General features: G+C 46.3%; 1 protein-coding gene across 1 annotated transcript in view; it reads left to right on the forward strand.

Moving 5' to 3' along the window:
* Positions 1-410: 410 nt before the first annotated feature.
* The window catches only part of GLRA1 (glycine receptor alpha 1), a 29,948-nt gene continuing 8,106 nt past the window's right edge, over positions 411-22,252 (forward strand). The window contains exons 1-8 of the mRNA XM_054217596.1: positions 411-466; positions 1,180-1,310; positions 5,260-5,327; positions 13,977-14,281; positions 17,251-17,333; positions 17,993-18,130; positions 18,677-18,891; positions 19,566-19,712. Of these exons, the coding sequence (XP_054073571.1) occupies positions 411-466; positions 1,180-1,310; positions 5,260-5,327; positions 13,977-14,281; positions 17,251-17,333; positions 17,993-18,130; positions 18,677-18,891; positions 19,566-19,712 (1,143 nt within the window). The remainder of the gene's footprint in view (positions 467-1,179; positions 1,311-5,259; positions 5,328-13,976; positions 14,282-17,250; positions 17,334-17,992; positions 18,131-18,676; positions 18,892-19,565; positions 19,713-22,252) is intronic.

A 22,252-nucleotide genomic window follows, 5' to 3' on the forward strand; every position in this document is an offset into this window, starting at 1 on the left:
GGCTCATTATATATTTGCATTGCAATACTGCCTGTAGGCTTCAATCAGCATCAGGCATCTGAACCCACAGGCAGAGACTGTTCTTGCCCTAAGCACATTGCATGTCACCTATGGGGTTTAGGTTTGGTTTTTTTCTTTGTGTGTGTGGTAGTTGTTTTTTTTTTTCTTTTTCTGCTAGTGTAGGCAATTTTACACCACACTTTCAGCCTGGGAGCAGATCTGTGTTTGAGGAGAAGCCGTATAACCATAGGGAAGGAACTGAATAGTATCTATTACTGTCTTGGAGATCAAAACTTCCTGCAAAGTTGAGAATGAGCGCTTAGCATCAAGGGTCGCTTGTTCCTGTGTAGATGGCAACAACAGAGACTTCCTAAGCCCAAATCATCACCCTGCAGATCTTGCAGACTCTCATGGAGTCGGAAGGAACATTGCCAGCCTACGATGCTTGTCTTCTACAGATAAATTGGTAATTTCACTCTTTCTGCCCCAGAGGCCACACAGGTCCCCAAAAGATTTCATTTCCTTTCATCCTCAGCCCAACACAAGTATCATTTCAGGATCACACTCCAGACACCTCCCGCTCCAGAGTCTGTGCTGCTGTATTGACCTCAGACCCCTGCATTGCAGGTACCAATAGCGAATGCTGGACTGACCAGCAAGCGGGAAGCAAAAACACATCCATCCCCTACAGTCCCGGAGGCGCTGCAGGAGCTGTACAATCACATGACACTCATTTAAGCCTCAAATTCCAGATTGCTCTGATCCTACCTGCCTTTTGGAAAATTAGGCTGTCAGAGTACCAATATGCTCCTTGCTATTTGCCATGTAATTAAGCAGTAATTGCTGCCCAGGGCTAATCTCAGAGTGTATTTTTCCTGGGGAGCTCGGTGCCAGAGTTCACATTTGTAATTTAGTGGCATGCCAAGGAGCTATACCTAAACTCACAAAAGGATTTTCTCCACTCTTCATCTCTCTTCTACTTCGGTGGCAGCTGGGATTCTGTATTCAGAGATGTTTGGGCTGGGCAAACAAATTAGCAGAGACCAGCCTCATTAGGCATTCACACGGGTACCCATCCTGTCTCGCAGCGGGAATGAGATGCTGACTGTTTGGTTTCTGGACCCCAAGCGCTCCCCGGTATGGGACATACACTAAAATCTCTTCTTTCTTTCTACTCAGCCTGGCAGCCTCCAAAGAAGCTGAAGCAGCAGCACGATCTGCCCCCAAACCCATGTCTCCTTCCGATTTCTTGGATAAGTTGATGGGGCGAACTTCAGGATACGATGCCAGGATCAGGCCAAATTTTAAAGGTAAGCAAAACCCCTGCTTTTATGGCTTTGTTTCATTTGGGGACTGAAAAATGCATGCAGTCCTCATGAATGCCTCCCCCACTGCGTGTGGAATACGAACCACCTTTATATTCATATGAAATATGTATGATAATGAGAGCTTTGGCACATGGATGCTTTGCAGATGTCTGGAAAGGCATCTGATTTCCCCTCAGAATGGAAACAACTTCATAACTTTACATGCAGGAAACACTTCAACATAGGGATCGGGGATCCTGCCAAACCAAACGGTGACCAGCAGGGAACTGAACCTCTCGCAGATTAGGAGGAAAAACTTCAACTTTTTCCCCTAAGCCATTGCCCACAGCACCTTCTAATAGCAGGGAACACTCCTCCCTTACACCCACTGAAGCCAGGAGGAGTCTCTCCCACCAGCTCCAGAGGAATTCAGGGAGATGCCAGGGGCAGCTCTGACCCATCACTGTCCCCCATCACGGGGGGGCTCTCGCACCGCTGCCCAGCGCAGCCCCATCCCAACAGCTGCGTTTCACACCTGACTTCCCCAGTTCACCCTATACTCACTGGCAGCCAACCAGCCTTGAAGCAGTCCCTGAAAGGGGCAACAGAACCTCTCTCTTCGCTCCTTGAAACACCACTTTAACAAGTGTAGGTTTTGTGGAGTTTTTTTGGTTTGTTTTCTTTTTAACTGAGCTCATTTTCCCAGAGCTATTTGCCCTTGACTCATACCCAGAGATGAAGTGGGACCTTCCCCCTCCCAGCCGCTGTCCCCCCCTCTTCAATGCTCCCTTCATTCACTTCTTTTGTTTCCTACCACCAATTCCTCCTCACCCCAGGATTCTCTGGCAACCCTAACATGGGGCTCCCAGGACCCATTAATCACGGTGACAGCTCCTGCCATCCAGCTTCAAGCAATAAGCTCAATCCTGGGCTTTTAAATCCAAAGATACATGGGAAGCTTATGTCCTAGAAATCAACTAGGCAACAGAACACAATGTGTTTTTATCCAAATCACAAAGAGTTAAAAAAACCCCACCCTGTAAACCTGCCTACCACTAAATTATGCACACACACAAAAGAAATTAAACTTTAATATTTAATGAAATGTATACATTGTCTTCCTGCTGAAGGCAGCGGTATTGCATTTTTATTTGAGATAATTTAATTTCAGTTTTGTTTCAATGAACTACACCTTCCCCACAGGGCAGTTTTGCTGGCTTAGCCTCCCACACATAAATCAGGCTCCAATTTACATGGGAGGCATAGGAGGTGTTTTACAGAGCTTGGGGTTGTAGCTCTCAAAGCATGTCATTTAAATTAACTGCAGTAACTCATAAGGGCATTTTAATGGCTTAGATCTAAATGAAAATAATATCAAAGATCCGTATCGGATTGATTTTTGGGGAGGGGAAGATTAACAAAAAGAAGACTGCGGCTTTTCCATAAATGCTGTAAAGTCTGGACTTAACTGGGGATTCACATTCTGAGAACAAGGAAGATGCATTTGGGCTTTGCTTTAGGAAGGAGGCTGAAGTCAGTAACCCAGGCAGGGACAGAGCTGGCCCCAGCAGGTGTGGGACAAGGGACCCGTCACCCAGGCTGTACCCTTAACCCTGCTGCTGGAAAACGATATTCCCTCGCAGTTGCATCCCACCGCAGAGGTGGCACTTTTCAGTGGCAGGCAGGGAAGTTTCTAGAGCCTCACACAAGCTTAAGAAAAATAAAAAAAAAAAAAAAAAATCCTACAAACTGCTCACAACTCCCCTTGGACACAATGAGAAGAGCGCAGTGTCTCGGCAAGAGCTGGGCTGCCCCAAGGAGAGAGTCGTCTTCGTGTGTGCTGGGACCAGCTCATCCCACACTCAGCTTCACTAGAGCGCACCAGCACAGGATCAGAAAGAGCAGGACCAAAACCTTCCATGCACGTCAGAGGCACAGTCCGCCTGCAGTCATCTGGGAGGTCAGCTCAGCATCTTTTCTTACACTGTGCCCTTTGGGAAGGGAAGTGTCATGCACGTGGACCTTCCATATGGTACATGGGATGGATCCAGAGAAGAAAACCATTACACCTGAGCTCCACAGGAGCACTACAGAAGGGATAAATCAAGTGCTAAAGCATGATCAAACGTGTGCTTTCAGCTGCTGGGTAAACTTCACAAGCCTGTTCAATAACAGGGGTTGGTGAAACGGGGGGAGGGAAAAAAAAAAAAAAGAGACAGACCCCATTTTGTACCTGATATTTTAGCCCCTGCCTACATTTAATGGCCTGGAGGAAGAACTGCACAGATTGAACAGTACGTGAGCTGCTGCTGCGCTGGCAAAGGGCTGCATGGGAGCTGGTGAGAGAGCAGCCTGCTTGGATTGTCTGGGACTCGTACCAAGAAGATCCCAGCCATAGAGAGCATTGCTGTTACGTGGCTGCAGTTCTACTCCTGCAAAGGACAGGGAAAGTTTCAGAAGAGGCTGAAGCACGAGAGGAGGAAAGGGAAGTGAAAAGGAGCAAGCCAAGCTCCAAATGTTACTTAGTAATCAGGAAATTCCATTAATTTCCACACAGGAGGAAGTTTGCACCGATTAGAGGCACAAGCCTCTTGTTAAAGCCATTCCTTCCCCCTCCTCCCCCCCAAGTATTTCGTCTTGCAGCAGCTGCCAGACTGCAGATGTGGCCTTAACGGGCAAACACCATTCCCTCAGCGAGGCCGAGCCATCAGGCAGTGTTTGAAATGCAGACACCGTCCTCCTCTCCATAAAGGATGGGGAAAATAATCTAAAAATCCACTCTGCCACAGATCTCACATCCCCAGAAGCATCTGCCACAGGGAGGATGCGAGGTTAATCTCCCCAGTGTTAAAGGGGCACCTCGGTTCCTGGGGAGGTTCCTCTGCTTTCTGCCTGGGCTGCCTTTCCCCACCACACACAGGCAGCACCAGTAGCAGGTCCTTTGGGAGCCCCCTTTTGCTTCTCCCCTCCCCTTAAGGCTCAGCAGAAATCCTCTCATCGTATGTGGGCACGCCACTGGTTTGCCAGGCACCAGATGCGGCTCTGGTTCCAAAACATTCTCCAGCTTTTTGCGTTGTGCTGAACTGCAGCTCTTGGCATCTCCCTCGGCGCAAACGCAACATTTCCACCTCAGATTTGCCAAGAAATAATATGGTCTGCTTCCAGTCATACTGATACCTTTGGGCACCAGTACCACACGAACAGACTGTCCTCCGTGGCCTCTAACTACAATCTTTTCATCACTTAATCCTCACTCCCCTCCTTTCATGGCCCCTTAACTTCTCTAATATGGCTAAGGATAAGCAAAGCTTCGGTCTGAAGGCAAGTAAAGCCCAGGAAAGGTATGGCCTAAAGTCTGGGATTACCCTCTCCCAAGACAGGACAGTCAGAGAATTTCCCCTGGCAGAGCCCTGAAGTCTCCTGTCCAGCTGTGAGCCTTAGCAGACACCACCATTACCACCTGGGGTACTTGCTCCTTTACCCGGCCTGATCCCTGATCTGCTGCACCGGCTCTGTAGGGAGCGCGTGGTCCCAGTTCAGAAACATTCAGATGCTTTAAATGAGCATTTAAAAGTATAGAGCTCTAAACAAGAGGGACTGTCAATAGTCTCTCCTCTCTTTTCTGGGATATGTTGCTATGATGTTCAAGGTGAGCTTGGCACCCATATAGCAATGCCGAGATGTCTAGGAAGCTGCCCTGCCCGTCATCTATTCCTTTTCATCAAAACAGTTCACAAAAGGGATACATAAACACTCGCCCAACCCGGGAACAGAAGCAAAGCAAGAGCATTGTCTGATGTCAAACTGGCACCAGAACCAAGACCAGACCTTATTCCCACGCTCACCCCTCAGTCACCCTGTTCCTACCACAGGTTTTAATACTACGGAGCGGAAACACTTTGTCTTATAAGCACACGGTGAACTGCTGTTCCAATCTGTATTTGTCATGCAGGGCCACCAGTGAATGTCAGCTGCAACATTTTCATCAACAGCTTTGGTTCGATTGCAGAAACGACTATGGTAAGTAAAAATCACAGCACAGCTGTTCAGCTACTGGCTCAGCCTCATTGCGCTCCCAGCAAACGCGGCATCACCCTCCTCTTTAGCATGACCAGAGGAAAACATTGTCTCTGTGTTCCCAAGATTTAACTAGGTTTGAGTAAATTAATGGTCAACATACAAGAACTCGTACGACCTGTAGTTGAATGTCACACAGTCTCTATCTGCATCTCTATGAAAATACTGTACAGGCAAAGTATAAGGGTCACAAAAAGAAACAAGTAGTCTTTTCTGAAGACTTGCCTAAGGCTCCAAGCTCAGAGACAGTTGCAGACACTTTGTGTTTAAGTGGATATAAGTCCAGAAGTTTGAATCCACGCTTTAAGTGAAGCTGAACTCAAATTCAGTCTGCGTCCAAGTTCAGATTCCTAAAGATTTAGAGAAACACTAGACGATTATTTTCTTGGAAGTGTATTTCTGCTAGACAATAATTTTTAATAAAAAAAAAATCAAACCCAATATTTGCAAGTTAAGGCTCACTTCAGACAAAATTAGTGAATATGGCTAAAGGCTGTATCTAATTGGCAAGACGCTGGGAGCATAGAATTGCTAGAAGGGGAGATAATTGCTCCATCTGAAAACTATTAAAGATCGGTTGTGACATAATCAGTGAACAGCAAAGGAAAACTCTGGAGGTACAGTGCCTCACCTCTGTGCTAATTAAAGCTAATCCAGAAATGTGGCATTTAATTACTCTCTGGTAATTCTTTTTCTAGAAAGATGTTGAATGAAGAATGCAAGGCTCCAGCTTCTGGTGTTTTGTAAATTCAGGCAGGATGTTATAGGTTTTACATACAGATCACACCCATTGACTTTAACAAGTTACTCGCAACGCACACCACTGTCAGAGGAGATCAGCAGACATATACCTGGGCTTACAAATCTCTTCTGACACTACTGTTTATACCATTCTTCTGGAAATGTTTGGGGTCGGGGTCACTTCAGTTCTAGTAGCGTAAAAAAAAATTGTTACCGTGTCCAAGCACAAAGAAACACATAGATGGGTTGCAGAATTTGTCAGAGTTCATAGAGAAAGTGTGTATTCATTGATTCATCTGTACGTAAAGGAGAAGAGAAAGAACTAGAACCAAAATACACGTGTTCCTAATGTACTATTTTACTGGATACTTCCTTTAGCACGGCAGGCAGTAAATACTGTGCTCCTACGCAATCCAGCGGAGACAATCCACGGAGTGCAAGGGAGAGGGCAGGCCCACAAGGGATCCCTGCGCAACGTACAGAGCGCGTTACAATGACATGGTTTTCAATATATCTGTCCTACATTGCGAGATGCATCGGAGCAGTCATGCCAAGATGCCACAGGATCCCTGTCAGAAGGATGCTCCATAAAATTAACATAGACTAGCATGAGAGAGATGCAGTTCACCTCCAAGAAACGCTGCAGGGACTTGCTATCCTCTCCAGATGTCACTCATTTCATAGTCTATCTTCCATAGAAAAAATTCCCATGGGAACCCAAGAACACCCTCCGGGCACATTGCTTTGTCTAGAAATACCCGAGCCAGCTCCGACAAGCTAGCCCAGATGTCAGGCTGACACAGCACTGCACACAACCTCATATAATGCACTTCTTCGGGGACAGCCGTTCTGCTTGTAAACGCTGATGAGAACACAAGCGACACAGGTACTGAAACACCTAAAAATGAGAGCCCAGCAAGTTAGAGCAGTCTTTGGGATTTCCTCTGCAGAGAAGCCAGTCTCTCCCTACTTTTTGAGGACGCAGCAGGTCAAATAGACGGCGTCAACTCCCCTCCAGAGTTTCTGGGAAGGGCAGAAGGTCCTGTCGTGAAGGGATTTTGAGACAGACCTGACTACTTTGAATTCAAACCAGTGATCAAATACCCACGTGGGGAAAAAGGCAATTCAACATTTTACCATAAAGAAAGTAGTAGTCTGTCATTGACCCCTGGGACTGATGATGGTAACGCTCCCTAAGCTGCTTCACTGCACGAAAAGAGAAACATTATCGTTTAAGCCTTAATCGTTAGGCACCCTAAGCCTGGCCAGGTTCAGGTTCGGAGCACTACATCGTCTTACCTCGGGTTCCTATTGCAATACTACCTGCAGGAGAAGAGTCACAGGTTTTTATGGATACCACACATGCAATTAGAGAAGGCAATAAAATATCTCCATAGAGGGGCTGTTAGTTCCTACAGAAAATGCCACTGCTACCATTTAAGTTTATTAAGTTTATTTAAACCTACACTGCCTGAATCTCACCAATCAGCATAAATCACAAGGTCGCCGTGCAGAGGATTAGAGAAGCTGGACATGAATGGTCACTCACAGCTTGAGGTGTCATGGAAAGTAGTGGAAGAGGAAGAAGTACAGGAAAATAGAACAAAACAGGCATTTGATGCAGCCACTTGGCTCTACAAACCTCAGAAGGGAGGATAATGAGTTGGGGACAAGAGAAGGCACAGACTTCCCAGAGCAGGCAGAAAGCTGATATTTGCCCCACAAAGGTTCAAAATGAACAAGGCAAGTGGAGACCTGAGAACTGTTGCAAGGATAGAGGGAAGGGGGGGGAAGTAGTCATCCACCAGATCGAATTCCCCAAAGCAGAGCTGACTTACAGCAAGGGAAGTAAACTCCTTTAAGCATCCCACAGAACTGGAAACCCAACATAAAAGCCTCTAGTAGTACACATAACTGATTGGACATTTATGTTAGATTGCAGCTCACGGATTATGTCCGTCAGCCTCACTTGTAATCAGCTCCGAGGACAAGGCAAACCGCGGTTGGGAACACGTCCCTGTGAACCCAGCAAGTGCTTCAAGGAGAAAGACGTTACCAACTACAACAGCCAGACAAATGCAGGCAGCTTCCTTCTGTCCCAAAGCATTACTGCAATAGCACATCTAACAGCAAGGGATTCCACAGGACAAACGCAAGCGCATCCATTCTATCCACTTATTTTTATTAAAAACACCAGACAACCCCCACTCCCAACCACAAGATGATAAATCCCTTTTTGCTCTTCAAAAGCATAAGCACCTTCCCCCAGCCATACCAGAGCGGGAAATCTATAGCAAAGCTACATATTCTTCATTCAAAATGAAACAGAAGTCAAGCACCTAGGGAACAGCATCTTGCTTTTAAGTGAATAAACTGCACCAGCTTTGGCTTTTCCCTGTAGCATGAGACAACCGGTAGGATTATCCGAGCATTTCATCTAACAGATTTCCTGCTATAACAGTAAACTTGGAATTAAGCAATGCCCTTGATCTTTCTTCCAATGGAAACTGCAGATTTATGGATCTCTGACTGACTTAGGCAGTTAGGAGCATGTAGTATACAGCGAAGGCACATGGAGAATATTTATTTTTTTATATCATCACCTAGAATTGCTTGGAGCTGGACTCAGTACTCAAGATGACCACTCCTAGTCCCATGTTTTAAAAAAAGACCCACACGCAGCAAGCGAGAGTGTGTGAAAGAAACAAAACCACAAGGCAGCCAGCACAGGCTCCCCTAGGTACAGTATATATAGATGCAAATTTAATTCTGCTGATTTCATGCCATAGTTATGCCATCTGAAAAGAGCAAACCAAACGTAACCTTCCAGCCAGCTGCAACACACCACAATCGGTTTCCCAGCATCTCCTAAGGACAGGAGAAGTCGGGGGCTGCAAATGTCCAAATGTTAAATACTCGTTCAGAGACATCTGTACATGAGCTTTTCAACGAGATAAGAAACCATCCTGCAAAACAGACTGAGCAATTCACTCCAGCCTCACAAGCCACCGTGCAGCAGATAGCAAATATGACTGATGAAGCGTATGGGTCACATTTAATACTGGGCCCACTCACCCCAAGGTCAGCAAAAGACTTCAGTATCAAAGCACAAAGCCTGTAGCAAAGGCTAGGTTTTGAGCTCTATTTGCTGCAGTCAGTCATTCTTAAAAGCAACCATCAGTCCCACAGAGATGATAAGCATGTAACAAAGTCACACAACACAAAATGAAAAGGTTTTCACAACACCTCACGGTCTGCTGCAGTTTTAATATTAGACCTGCAGCGTTTCATCCATCTCTGTGGGCGGAGTTTTTCTTTGCACTGATTAGAGGAGGGAATAAATAAATTAAAAAAAAAAAAAAAGGGATGAAATTGGACTATACAACTCAAATACAAGGACACAAATCCAAGCTGAAGAACAAGACCTCACTACTAAATTCCTAAGCCCAAAAATCCAGGATAGTGGCTACTGCCTACCCCAACCCCAGCAGCCCCATCCTTAGCCCAGAAGGATATGCTTTCATAGAGTCATAGAATGGGTCAGGGTTAGAAGGAACCTTAAAAATCATCTAGTTCCAACCCCCCTGCCATGGGCAGGGACACTTCCCACTAGACCAAGTTGCTCAAAGCCTCATCCAGGCTGGGCTTTCCCCTCCTTTTGTAGGGGCCCAGAAAAACTTTCTTCTTTGGGTTCCAGAGCAAAAATCCCAGACATATTAAGCACCAGGATACTGCTCTCACCACATGCCTACCTTCCTCAAGCAGTAGACTTCCTCCTCAGCAGCACCTCCAACACGACTACTGTTCACAGCACCTTCCCTCCTTGGCCCAGCTGTGGCTCTCACACCAGGCTTCAATTTGGCTACTTGGCTACAGATGTGGCAACATAACAAGGCCCCTTATTAACCCTTTCAAGGTCTGCTCACAGTGTGTTTATTTTTTTTTTTTTTTGCAATCAGCCAGTTGTAGTGCTCCTTTGCAGGGTGAGTAGCCTTAAAAATATTTGTTAATTCCCTTTCTAGAGAATGAACTCCGTGTCAATAAAGCCCCTTGTGCTCTGCCGTCCAGGTGGGATAACAGAATCCCCTCCTGAGGGAGTTCAGTCTCTGCTCTGGCTTTTTTCCATCAGTGAAATGTAAACCTATCAAAGTGAAGTCTCTCACCGAACCATCCAGTGCAGAGGCTGATCTGACAGAACCCCTGAGTCAGGGGCTGAAACCTATTGAGTTTCCTGACAGCCTCCATCCCTTCTTCCCAGCACTACCTCCAGCCTGCCACTGCTTTCATCAGCTCGCTCATCACCAGATGCCAAGACCGTGGTATCTTGGGAAGGAACAGTCTGAAATGATCTTCCCTTTCCTTGTCTCCTTGAGAGGCCACTAAGCAGAATTTCATTTCAGCATTATCAAATTGAACTACTTTGATCACTTCAGTTATTTTCTTCCTGCCCTGTTTCAGTTCCCCCTTGGGAGTAAAATGCCTTTGTGCCAAATTGCAAAGCTCCCGAATGCCTTCACAACGCAGGGTTGCTGCTCTCCACTCCCAAGGCAGTCAGAAGAACAGGCTGCACAAGGTAATCAATGTCTGGATGTGATTGGCAACACAAATGAGGAGCTCAAGTGATAAGAAGTGTATGGAGAAAGAGATTTTTTTTTGCTGAGTTTGCAGCCCCAGTAAAAACATTTTTTCTTTTTTTTTCCTTGAAAGTTCACATCAGAAATTGGTCCATTCTGCCCACCATTGAGGAATAACTGTGGACTTCTTGGTGACATTAATTAAGATCTCACACAGCAGCATCCAGGAGAAACGCTGTATATCTCCAGGTAGCAAACAAACAAGCATTGTTCGGCTCATTGCCTCGTAGCTTGACTCCAATGCCTAGGCACAAAGCTTTTGACACCCAGGATCCTTTATCTGGTATAGAATACTGTAACCTCTATCTTGGGCTATGTCACAGCCACAGACATACCCCATTTGCTCTCCGTGCCTCCTGCCGGCACCTCAGGCAGTGTCATTGTCCACGTTGAAGTCACAGGGCTCGATTTTGCATTTATGTTCAAATAAGCCTGGACATAAGAAATCTAAAAGGCTGCTCAGCACCTTCAATATTACAGTGCAATGCAAAGAAAAAGGCATCTGGGAGGAAACAACCATTCTCAGTGGCCAGGCCAGGACTGTGGAATAAACCCACGGAGAAGGAAGAGCTTCATAAACACACACACACACACAGACAGGTAAAAACCTAACGCCATAAAATGGCAAAGCCAGACAAATGCATTCAGTGCATTTATTATATTTGTTTTGGCCTTGCCTTTCTTCCATCACAACATACATGCGCGTGTGTCTATATTCCAAAACAAAAAATACCCACTGCAAACCCTCGTCTCTGAAGGAGGAGCACAAAGAACAGCACGCTCACCACGCTGCTGGACACCCCCTGGAGGGAGGTAGTGCAGTCTCACACCACACACCCACGGCATGTCCCTGGCCTGCTCCCACGGAGGACATGAGTACAGGACACTTGGTCTCTGGAGATGCATTAGGAGGGGCCCTCTCACCACCACCTACCGTGAGAAGTTAATTTCCAAGATCCCTCATCGTGGTGATGAAGACTACGGCAGTCATTCTGTCTATGGGTTCTTGCGCCTGCTGGGGTGGTGATGTAAACCATGCTGCATCTCTCTTCTCACCCTTCCTTTCCTTTTGGCAAGTTTTGGAGCCGAAGCAGTGATTTTATTCCAGCAACAAAGTTATCTGTGGCAACACGGGCTGTTGCAGGGAGATTGGCTCCATTTCCACCCCCCTTCCAACACTCCATCAGGCTGAGAACACTTCTGGGCAGCTAACACTAAAGTTTCTTCCAAACATGAGTTTAATTTGTGTTGTACATGACATAAGCCCCCTGTTGGAGCTGACCTGCTAGCATCCAGCTTATTTCTAGCTGAATAAGCAAAACAACCTTTTGCTTTCTACCTATTAGGTCAGTGACATTGATTTCCCCCGACTGCAATGGCTGCAGATCTTTACACGCAGAAAAGGGAGAACTGAAAGTATACAAGTTGTTCGGGGAGCTGCTGCGTGCCACGGGAAGCGGAGGTTCAGGGTTGCTGGCCTTTTTCATGTTTGCTTGATCGGCTGGCCCTGTGCTAAGGCCCTGGGTCCCAGCTGTCCACAGCTACTCACATCTTCTCAAGACACATTATACACGGTCAACAGAGATGAATAATTAAGTCAGAGGGACCTGCTAGGACTTGCGAAGGTGACATTCGGAGTATCGGCAGAAGGAGCGAGTGTTGCAACTCTTTTTCATGCTCAGAAGCGTGCTCCTTTTAGCATCATGTTCTTGGTCCATTTGCTGTTGTCACAATCATTAATGTCATTAGCAGCTTCTGTGCTCCGAGGATGCAGATGGCGCTAAGTGTCTTGAAACAGATTCTAGACCATGGGCTTGGCTATGAACTGCCCCATCCAAAACCACAAAGCACCCGAGATACAATCCTCTCCAAAGCCTCCTGCGTGACTGAACTCCACTCGAGTCATGTTCTCCTGGGCGAGAGGCTGTAGGCTCATAGTCAAGCGAGCACTGGAGGCAGCAACAACAGAAAGACTCCGCTCCGCATGCACCCTTCAACTCTAGAGCTTTGTGTTCTCCAGATGGAAAGAGCAGACCTGATGGCAGAGTCAGGGAGATCCCCTCACAGGTGCCAAGCAGTCTCACTGAAAGAAAGGTCCTAGTGCCTGCAGCAGGTATTAGATACCAGCAAGCACGTCAGACACCCTCCAGTAACTGTCTCTTAATAAAAGTCTTCAAAGGACATTAGTATTAGAAAGGCACCGATGAAACCCTTAATCATGACAGCAACTATTCGTTTGGGCCAGGGCAGTGAAATTGGTTTATTATGTGCTGCTCTTCAGATGCAGTCTGCCTCTATACTTAGAAAATGTCAATTAATTTATGGACATGGAGCTCTTATCCTTCTCCTGATAGCTGGCACGTCCTCTCTCCGTTTCAATTTGTTGGCTCACTTTCTTGTGTGAAATTCAGCAGAAAAGGGGCACGCAGATCACCCTGGAAAGCTCTCGATCAGACAGAGAGAACAGAAACTGCCTTTAATCGTCCAGGAGAGCGTCTGAGCTCAACCTCAGCAGCCAGCCTTGGCCTGGGGAGCTCGGGGGAGCTGTAGGACACATGGTTATGAGGCAGACGTAATTTTGCATAGTGCTGGGGGACTAGCTTCAATTAAAGAAAACAGCCATCCTAAAAACTCTGTAGCATTGATGGCATTTTGACATGAGCGAGGGGAACCCTGAACGCTCCCTTAGGATTAGGAGAGCCGACTTCATGCACATCCCTCCCCTGTTCACATACTCCTACCAAGGGCAGCTGTTCCCATCAGTTCACGTGAGCCACCCTTATATTAGCGGGCGCACAGGGAATATCCCTTCCGTGGGCTGCCTGTCTCACTGTGCCTTTTCTTTTTTACAAGTCTGGAGGAACCATAGATAGTCACAACAGGGGATGATTCAACACCGGAAGGAAGTTGGCTTTAATGTCCTTTCCCCCTTAATCCTCTGCAACTGTCGTCCCGCTGACACCAGCCCTTACAACCTCCACAATGGAACATCGCTCCTCCGGCCCCGGGGCTCAGACTAGTGGTCTTGACACTTCACACACAGCTGACAATTGCTGTGACGGAGGGACGTAAGGACAGGCAGCTGCTCGTGCTATGAGATCGCTGTAAGCTACAGAGCTAAAAATAACAACAGTTCCTTGAGAAACAACGCCAAAAAAGCTTGTCACAGCTTGGGAACGTAGGCCTAGACATGGTTTGGTTTTGAGAATGGTTTTAGAACGTGCTCCCCAGTTCTCAGCGCTTTCAGCCTGCTTCGAGCACTAACTGCGTTTCTCTGCTCCCTGCTTACACCGTGCAGGATTACAGGGTGAACATCTTCCTGCGACAGCAATGGAACGACCCACGGCTGGCGTACAACGAATACCCTGACGACTCTCTGGACCTGGACCCCTCTATGCTGGACTCCATCTGGAAGCCTGACTTGTTCTTCGCTAATGAGAAAGGGGCCCATTTCCATGAAATCACCACAGACAACAAGCTTCTGAGGATCTCCAGAAACGGCAATGTCCTCTACAGCATCAGGTGAGGTGACTCAATGGGAAGACCTCCACCGAGGCAGGGGAGGGCAGAGCTAAACTCACACTGTTCAAGCCTAAAATGAGAAAGTGAAGACTTTGAGCTTGCCCTTGGGTAAAAGAAATCGAAGCTTTTTTAATGTGGGAGTAGATTCCTTAACATCCCTGATGTAAAATTACTTGAGATATTATACTAGCTGTACTATGTGAAATATTATACTAGCTGTACGATGCGAAAACTAGCAGAAACCCATGAAAACCATCTTTTGAAAGCTGCAGCATTTCCTGACAAAAAACTAGGGAAACTTCTAAGTAGAGCTCCATGGGTTTGTCTCAGCATAACTCTTCCCATTTATCCCTTTATAGCTAGATCTGAGAATCCATCAGTGAAGCTGAACTAATTGCACCGAATTTCCCACAGGAAATCAGTCAAAACCTCCGCCCTCACGTCACTTCCAACCCCATCCACTCTTTATTTAAACCAATGAAATCAAGATCAAACTTCATGAGCTTAAAGAGGGCAAGTTTAACTCTATCTTTAGGACTTCTTCACCTCATGTATAATGTAAATTTGCCTGAGGTACGCACACCCCATCTCACACTGCAGCTCCCAGTGGCAGCCATGGGGAAGAAAAAGCAGCATGGAGCTGTAAAAAGGGAAACAAACAGCTTAATGCTGCAATATAGACAGGCTCCATCAAACTTCAAGGTTGTTCCAGTCCAAAGACTGGATCTCTGATGGCCAAAATCGTAAGAGAATTGCCATGCATGCTGGCTGAGTGTGGAAACCTCACAATTCTTAATTTCTAAAAAAAGGCAGGTAGTAAAACTGCCACCAGCAACTTGGCAGTGCATGCGGCACAGAGTCCTTTTCCAGATGGGTTTGCAGGAGCACAGAGTGGGAATACTGGGTCACCCTAGCCCTGGGGTTGCTCTGCAAAACAGAGCAATGACTCAGCAGGGGACGTGGAGCAAAGTGGCTGCGCTCATCACTGTTTTCAAGGCAAAAAATTTCTACTGTTTAAAAAAAAAGAACTTTCCTATATCTCTCTCATTTCCAAATGAAAATATAGGTTTCTTTTTCATAGAATCATAGAATAGTTTGGGTTGGAAGGGACCTTTAAAGGTCGTCTAGTCGAACCCCCCCTACAATGAGCTGGAACATCTTCAAGTAGATCAGGTTGCTCAGAGCCCCGTCCAACCTGACCTTAAATGTTTCCAGGGATGGGGCATCCACAGCTTCTCTGGGCAACTTGTGCCAGTGTCTCACCACCCCAACTGTGAAGAATTTCTTCCTTATATCTAGTCTGAATCTACCCTCTTTTAGCTTAAAAGCCATTACTCCTGGTCCTACTGCAACAGGTGCTGCTAAAAAGTTTGTCTCCATCTTTCTTATAAGCCCCTTTTAAGTACTGAAAATTCATGGCATGCATGATGGACGAGCACAATGTAAATGCAAAGAGTTTCCAAAAAGAGAAATAGCCTTTCCTTTTTAAAAAAAAGGTTTCCATCTAAAGTGCTCTGCCATTTTCTAACTGGATCTTCGCTACTACTATTTGCGATGGTCAAACTCTAGGCAAGGCATTTACAAGAAAGTGAAATTTGTCCCATGGACCCAAGACTCAAAATGCTCAACACTGCATCCACCAAAAATCACCCCTGAGGATTTCACTCTCTGATCCCTTCTCAGCACACGCCTGTCCAGCATGTGCTCAGCGTCTCATGACCTACGGGCAGCCACAGCCACCCCTGCTTCACATCGGGCAGATACTTGCAGGAAATTCTTCTCACAGGGCTTGTCTGGAAGATCTCATTGAAGGCTTATCTCTCTGATTGATCAGAGATGAAGTTCCCTGTCAGAGATGTGATGAGAAAAACAAGGTGGGCAAAGGCTAGTGGTGACTCTCTTCTAGTGAGGTGTTTGCTTAAATACAGAGAATGCAGTTGCTTTCATAACGACGAAACTTGAACAGATCGATTCTTTCTACTGTCGCATCTGTCCCAACATGCCTCTAAACTCAAGCAGAGAATGTCTTCCAACATAAGGATTTGAGTTAAAGTATCTTTCCCTCCTGCTAAGTTTCTTGCAGGTTTGATGATAGAAAAATTCAATTCCTGGCCCCCAGGATATTCTGCTATTTCTACATCAAGGCAAAAAGCTGAAAAATCTACACATTTCGGGGAACAGCATTTTCAGCATTATCAAACCAAATAACACGAGTCTAGCTATCTGAATCAAATCATTTAATATCAGCTTGTTGAACCAAACAAACTTCTTGAGCATAGATCATGGTATAATAGGGCAGCACTGCAATATACCACAGAAAATGCAGCTTGCACCTAGTGGAAAATGGAGCTTGGGAGACAAAAGTAGAGGTCTCAAGAGGCACAGCAGGAATCCAGGAACATACAAAGGTTCATATTGACATACCACAGAGTATCTTCCCTGCAGAAAACCCCACCAAAATCTCTCTTTTCCCCCACAGCAATGTGTGATCTTGACCAAAATTCATGTGTTTTTTTGACGCAGAAATGTCAGTTCAAAGACTTCCAAACAGTTCCCAGTCTCTAGACATGCATCTGGGGGGGTCCAGAGAATGGGTTTGGGCTTGATGTTAATCCAGACTGTTGTTAACCTGAGGCAAGAAATTAAGACCGAAGCAGCAAAACCATTTGGTGTGGGAACTCTTTGTTCTGCACAGTCCAAAACAACATCGCAATGAAACGCCATCTGCAGCAGGCGACTCTGTTGGGAATTACATCACAGACCCAAATGTTCAGTGTTTCTGATGCTTCCCAACAGCACGTCTGAAAGCACAGGCAGGGAAGAGGTGAAAGATCAGTCATTCCCCCCAGCACACCAGTGTGTCTTGGGCAAGGTACCAGCCTGTTTGCAACATTGGATGTCCGAGAGGGTTCACCCCCTCACCAGTACCACAAACTTTGGCATTCGCTTGCGTTGTCTTCTCTCTTCAGGATCACGCTGACTCTGGCCTGCCCCATGGACCTGAAGAACTTCCCCATGGACGTACAGACATGCATCATGCAGTTGGAAAGCTGTGAGTCCTGCGTGCATCTCCATTTTGGAGAGGAGACAACATGTTTTCCCTCTCCCCTGCCATCTCCCTCCCCAGCTGCAACCCCTTCCCAGTTCAGCCTTCTCTGGAGGCTTGCTCAAGAACCACTTGCTCAGGATTTTCCATTCATTCAGCACATGACATTTCCTAGAGAAGCCAAATCTTAAAAGATCCCATGAGAGGAGCACTGGCTTGCTTGTATTTACATTGGCCTTTCACTTTGGAGGAGAAAGGTGAAAGCATTCTCAGCTGCAAATGGGATTTTTTCTCTCTGAATGAACATTTGCCCCTTGTACATGTCGCTTATCCCAAAGGAAGCAAAGACGATGAACAACTTCATTCAGAGAAAGAGGTCAAGTTTGAAAAAACGGCAAATAGCTCAACAAGCCAAATTGAAGAAAAAAATGTGTGTTATTGCAGACCATCATTGCACACCATCAGAGCTCCAGTGCAGATCATTAGCCTAGCTTTTACCATATGCACGAGCAGTTCTGCCTCAACCCAAATCCCATTCATTACAGCATTGCCAAGGAAGGCCGGGATAAGTCCCTGCCTCCAAGCATAGCTCTCGTCGACAAATCTGTCCCTTTCCAGATCAGTATTTAATGTTTCACACGGTGTCCGTCCCCTCCTCTCAACAGTTGGGTACACGATGAATGATCTCATATTTGAGTGGCAAGAAAAAGGAGCTGTGCAAGTTGCTGATGGGCTGACATTGCCTCAGTTTATCCTCAAAGAAGAAAAAGATTTGAGATACTGCACAAAGCACTACAACACAGGTCAGTGCTGTTTACCCTTGTAACTTGTACCCTTGTACTTACCCAGAGCTGGGTTCCTCAGAGGGGAACTGGGAACTCTGCATTTGCCAGAATCTCTTGCTCTGTCTGACGGCACTCTGGTGATACAAACCTTGTCCTACACAGCTAGGGACAGTATATATATAAATACACGTAGATGCATTGCCAGTAAATATACAGATATATAGCCAATAAAAAGCTAATACACAAATTTGTGGAACCCTCCCCAGTAACACCTGCAACAGTTCAAGGGTATTTGGTCTGGACCTTCTCTCCCAGCATCTTCTTTTGCCTTTGATGCAAGGGAGCAGATGAAATTTAAGTGACAAAGGACATATTGCCAAGAGCTTTCTTTGCTCTGTTGATGTTGTACATCCATATTTCAGAACTGGGCAGCAGCTGTTAATTTCCTCCTCTAACAAGACTCCAGTTCTAGGCAATGCAAGGAAAGTCTCCAGACAATAGCTGAAAACAGGAGGCTCTTCTTGCCTTACCAGTGATCTTCCATGTATCTCCCATCCCTCTCAGGCAAGTTCACCTGTATAGAAGCTCGTTTCCACCTGGAGCGGCAGATGGGCTATTACTTGATCCAGATGTACATCCCCAGCCTCCTTATTGTCATTCTGTCCTGGATCTCCTTCTGGATCAATATGGATGCTGCACCTGCTCGTGTTGGCCTGGGGATCACCACAGTGCTCACCATGACCACACAGAGTTCTGGTTCCAGAGCATCACTGCCCAAGGTAGGGAACACGCGTATCTTCACAGGGGGAGGAAATGTGCACTCTCTGGGGACAGCACCATAAGTAAGTCACCACACAGACCCTCCTGCTCAGCACAAGAGGCATTCTGCTGCCATCGCCCTATTCCTGTTTAAGGGCAAGCAGAAAAATTCCAGTCCCCCCCTGCAAAAATTTTAGCAGAGTTTAGCAGCAAAACTTCCCCTAAGATTCAGCACTCGTGTCAAGATCCACCACAGCTCCCAGCAGCCAGGAGCTCTGTACCTTACAAACCCCTGCAACAACCACACATGGATATGCACTCTATGGTCTACCTTTTACCCACCTGACCATCATACTTTTGTAGTAGTAATGAATTTCCCTGTTACGAAGGCCTTCTGGTGCGGTCAGATTGGGTTACTGTTTTCCTTGCATATAAACCATCACAACCAAGATATGGATTTCATTTATATGGATAAATGAAAAACTGTAGAGTTATTGCTACTTAAAAGCCCAGGAGCAGTTTCAGTGGCCTGATAATACATTCATGTTAAATGAGACAGATTTTAGTATCCAAGAGCGGATGTCAACCATATCATGGCTTGATCAACTCCTTCCAAAGGCCTTGGGCGTTACATGTAAAACGGGAAGCAAAAAGGCATTTCGACCCTATCTCAGTCACTCTCTCTGACTCCTAGGTGTCCTATGTGAAGGCCATAGACATTTGGATGGCTGTGTGCTTGCTGTTTGTGTTCTCTGCACTTCTGGAGTACGCTGCCGTCAACTTCGTGTCTCGGCAGCACAAAGAGCTGCTCAGGTTCAGAAGGAAGAGGAGGCACCATAAGGTAATACATAAAGCGTGAAGGACACGGCTGGAATCTGTCCCAGCAGAATATCACTACATGGTCAACTGAACCGAACCACTAGCCCTCAGGGAAGTCCTCAGTATATGGTCAGGTGTTAAGGAGGGTCACACATGAAAAAGCAGGGCTACCTCAATGAACTGTGTCTCTTCTAACAGTCTGCTGACCCCAGGTGTCCAGCAGGCTGGTTTTTGTTAGCTAGCCAAGTGGTCTAAGCCGAAAGGCTTGCTCTCGACAGAACAGTTTTCACACAACAATGTTCTGGTCTGAGTTCTCCTCTTCAGAAGACAGAGAGAGGGCTGGGGGGAGGCAGGCAGGGAGGCGCGAGGGATGTCTATCAGAGAACAGCATCCCCCAACAAGACAGCCTACATTAGCCCAGAGGTAAGTAACACCTCTTTTGTCTCTGTCATCTCTGTATTCAAAAGCATCTGCTTCTCAGACTGACTGCAAATTCCTCTCAGAAGGAAAGAGTGTTATTCTCAGCCTCGCTCCATGCTTACTCGCCATGACTGACGCCAACTCGAGCATGCATGCGTCACATAGACACGCATCTCCTGCAGCCTGGACTCCACTAGCTTTTAGGTTGAGGTACCACAGCAAAGATTTCACCTCACAGGGTGCACTAGAAAGAAAGATAAAGGGGACTGTGATCACAAGACCAAAGGTATTTTAAAACTGTCCTTAATTAACTGGTAGAATCAGGTAGGTGGTATGAAAGTTTCAGCACCAGGTGTGAGAGGCTGCCCTCAAGCTGGCATTAAAAAAACAGTAAATTTACCAAGAAAAAAAAACAACACAATTTTGCTGATGGGAATCTCAAGAGAGCCCCTAGAAGACAACAAAGATCTGTCTAAAATATTCCTCATTGGTATTTGGCCCTCTATCTTAAAGAGCCCCGCCCCGCCCCGTGATCCACCCCACCCAGAGATGGCCCATTCCTTTGTTTCATTGTCCCAGCCATTTAAAGTCTTTCCCAGGGTCTAACCCATCCTACAGCAGTTCACAGTGTGTGCTTGGAGAACTTCCACCATTCCAGGAGGCAGTGGGGGCTAAGAAGCAGGAATCCCTGTCTCTTCGTAGATTTGCCTTTCTCTGTTTCAGTTGTCCTATCTGCAAAACAAGAGATGTTCACTTGTCCCCAACCCAGTCAGGACCAGGGATGAAAAGTGTTGGAAAAATGCAAGGGAAAAGATACAACAGATCAGACCATCAGCACCCACTGATTTTGTCTGGCCAGAGCAAGACCCTATCATCCCAAAATCAACTGGGGCAGTTTTGGTTCAGAAGATACAGCCTGCTTAATAGAGCCAAAGCTAAAGCCACCCAACGTGGGTGCCTCGTACTGCATTTATCTCTTCATCTAGATTCAGGCATCCTGTCTCTGGATCCGTGCTGTTGTATGCAGATTGCTCCGTGGAGAAAACAATAAGGAGGAAAAAAGCCACTAATACACAGAAGAGTTTAAAAGATATTTGCCAGAGATGTTCCATTGAACACAAGGCTGCTATTACAATCCCTGCCCAATCTCACAGCAATTTAATTGGAACAAAGCATAAACAAAAACACTTGCAAAAGCAAAATGAACAAGGTTTGCAGGCTCATCAGAAAACTAGGAGCTGACTGCAAATATGCAAATGGATTCGAGCAGCTGCCAACCAACCTAGTTGCTCTGTCCCAATGTCCTGACTCGTCCGGGTAGCTCTGCCCGGTTTAGGTATGACATGCCAGGCTAAAGACAAGTGAGATGTTGCAGTGGTCTGTGCTGGTGGAGGCAGCTGGGGAGAGGACCAGCCCATGCCCACATTTATTAGGTCTGCCCAAATCAAAACCTACTAGCCATTCTTCACAGCTCAACGCGCCAGACAATGTGCCACGCTCTGGCATGAATACAAGTGAATCCAGACAAATCTGTTTCTTACTTTCCTGAGAGTTAGATGCAAGGTGCTAGCCTATTGTCATCATTAAGAGTCTTTTCTTCCTCTCTAAAAAATGCAAATTAAATCAATAAAAATCTGTTGCCATGTTTCAATTGGGCCTTTCCATTTCTGAGCCACCTCTCACCTCCTTCCCTCTGGAAGAAGGGGGAGGACTAGACTAGAAAGATTGACCAGACAGCTCTCTCCAAACCCATCACTCTGTATTTACTGAGGCAGACAGGTCCAAGCATTGCAAGGTGTAGGGACTGGGATGGCCAGAGACAGTCACTGTCCCCTTCGAGGCATGGACCAGTCTGGTTAATAAGACATCATCATCAGACCCACCTGGAGTGTATTTGGAGACCCAGCCCAAGGAGGCCAGCCCATGGCTTGTGGCTGGTGATACCTTTTCCCTTCTCCTTTGATATGACACCTTGAAAAAGGCACCGTTAGCTTCTCTGTCCTGGGTACGGCAGTCACACAACACAAATCAGCCACAGAAAACAGACGGTGGCCCTTCTGCAACGAGGGGAGAAAAGAAATTCAGTAAATTAGGGAATTAAATGATTCAGGCTAAACCAGATGTGTCAGTGGATGTGTGTTT

This window comes from Rissa tridactyla, chromosome 11 (assembly GCF_028500815.1).
Source record: "Rissa tridactyla isolate bRisTri1 chromosome 11, bRisTri1.patW.cur.20221130, whole genome shotgun sequence".
Classification (NCBI taxonomy): domain Eukaryota; kingdom Metazoa; phylum Chordata; class Aves; order Charadriiformes; family Laridae; genus Rissa; species Rissa tridactyla.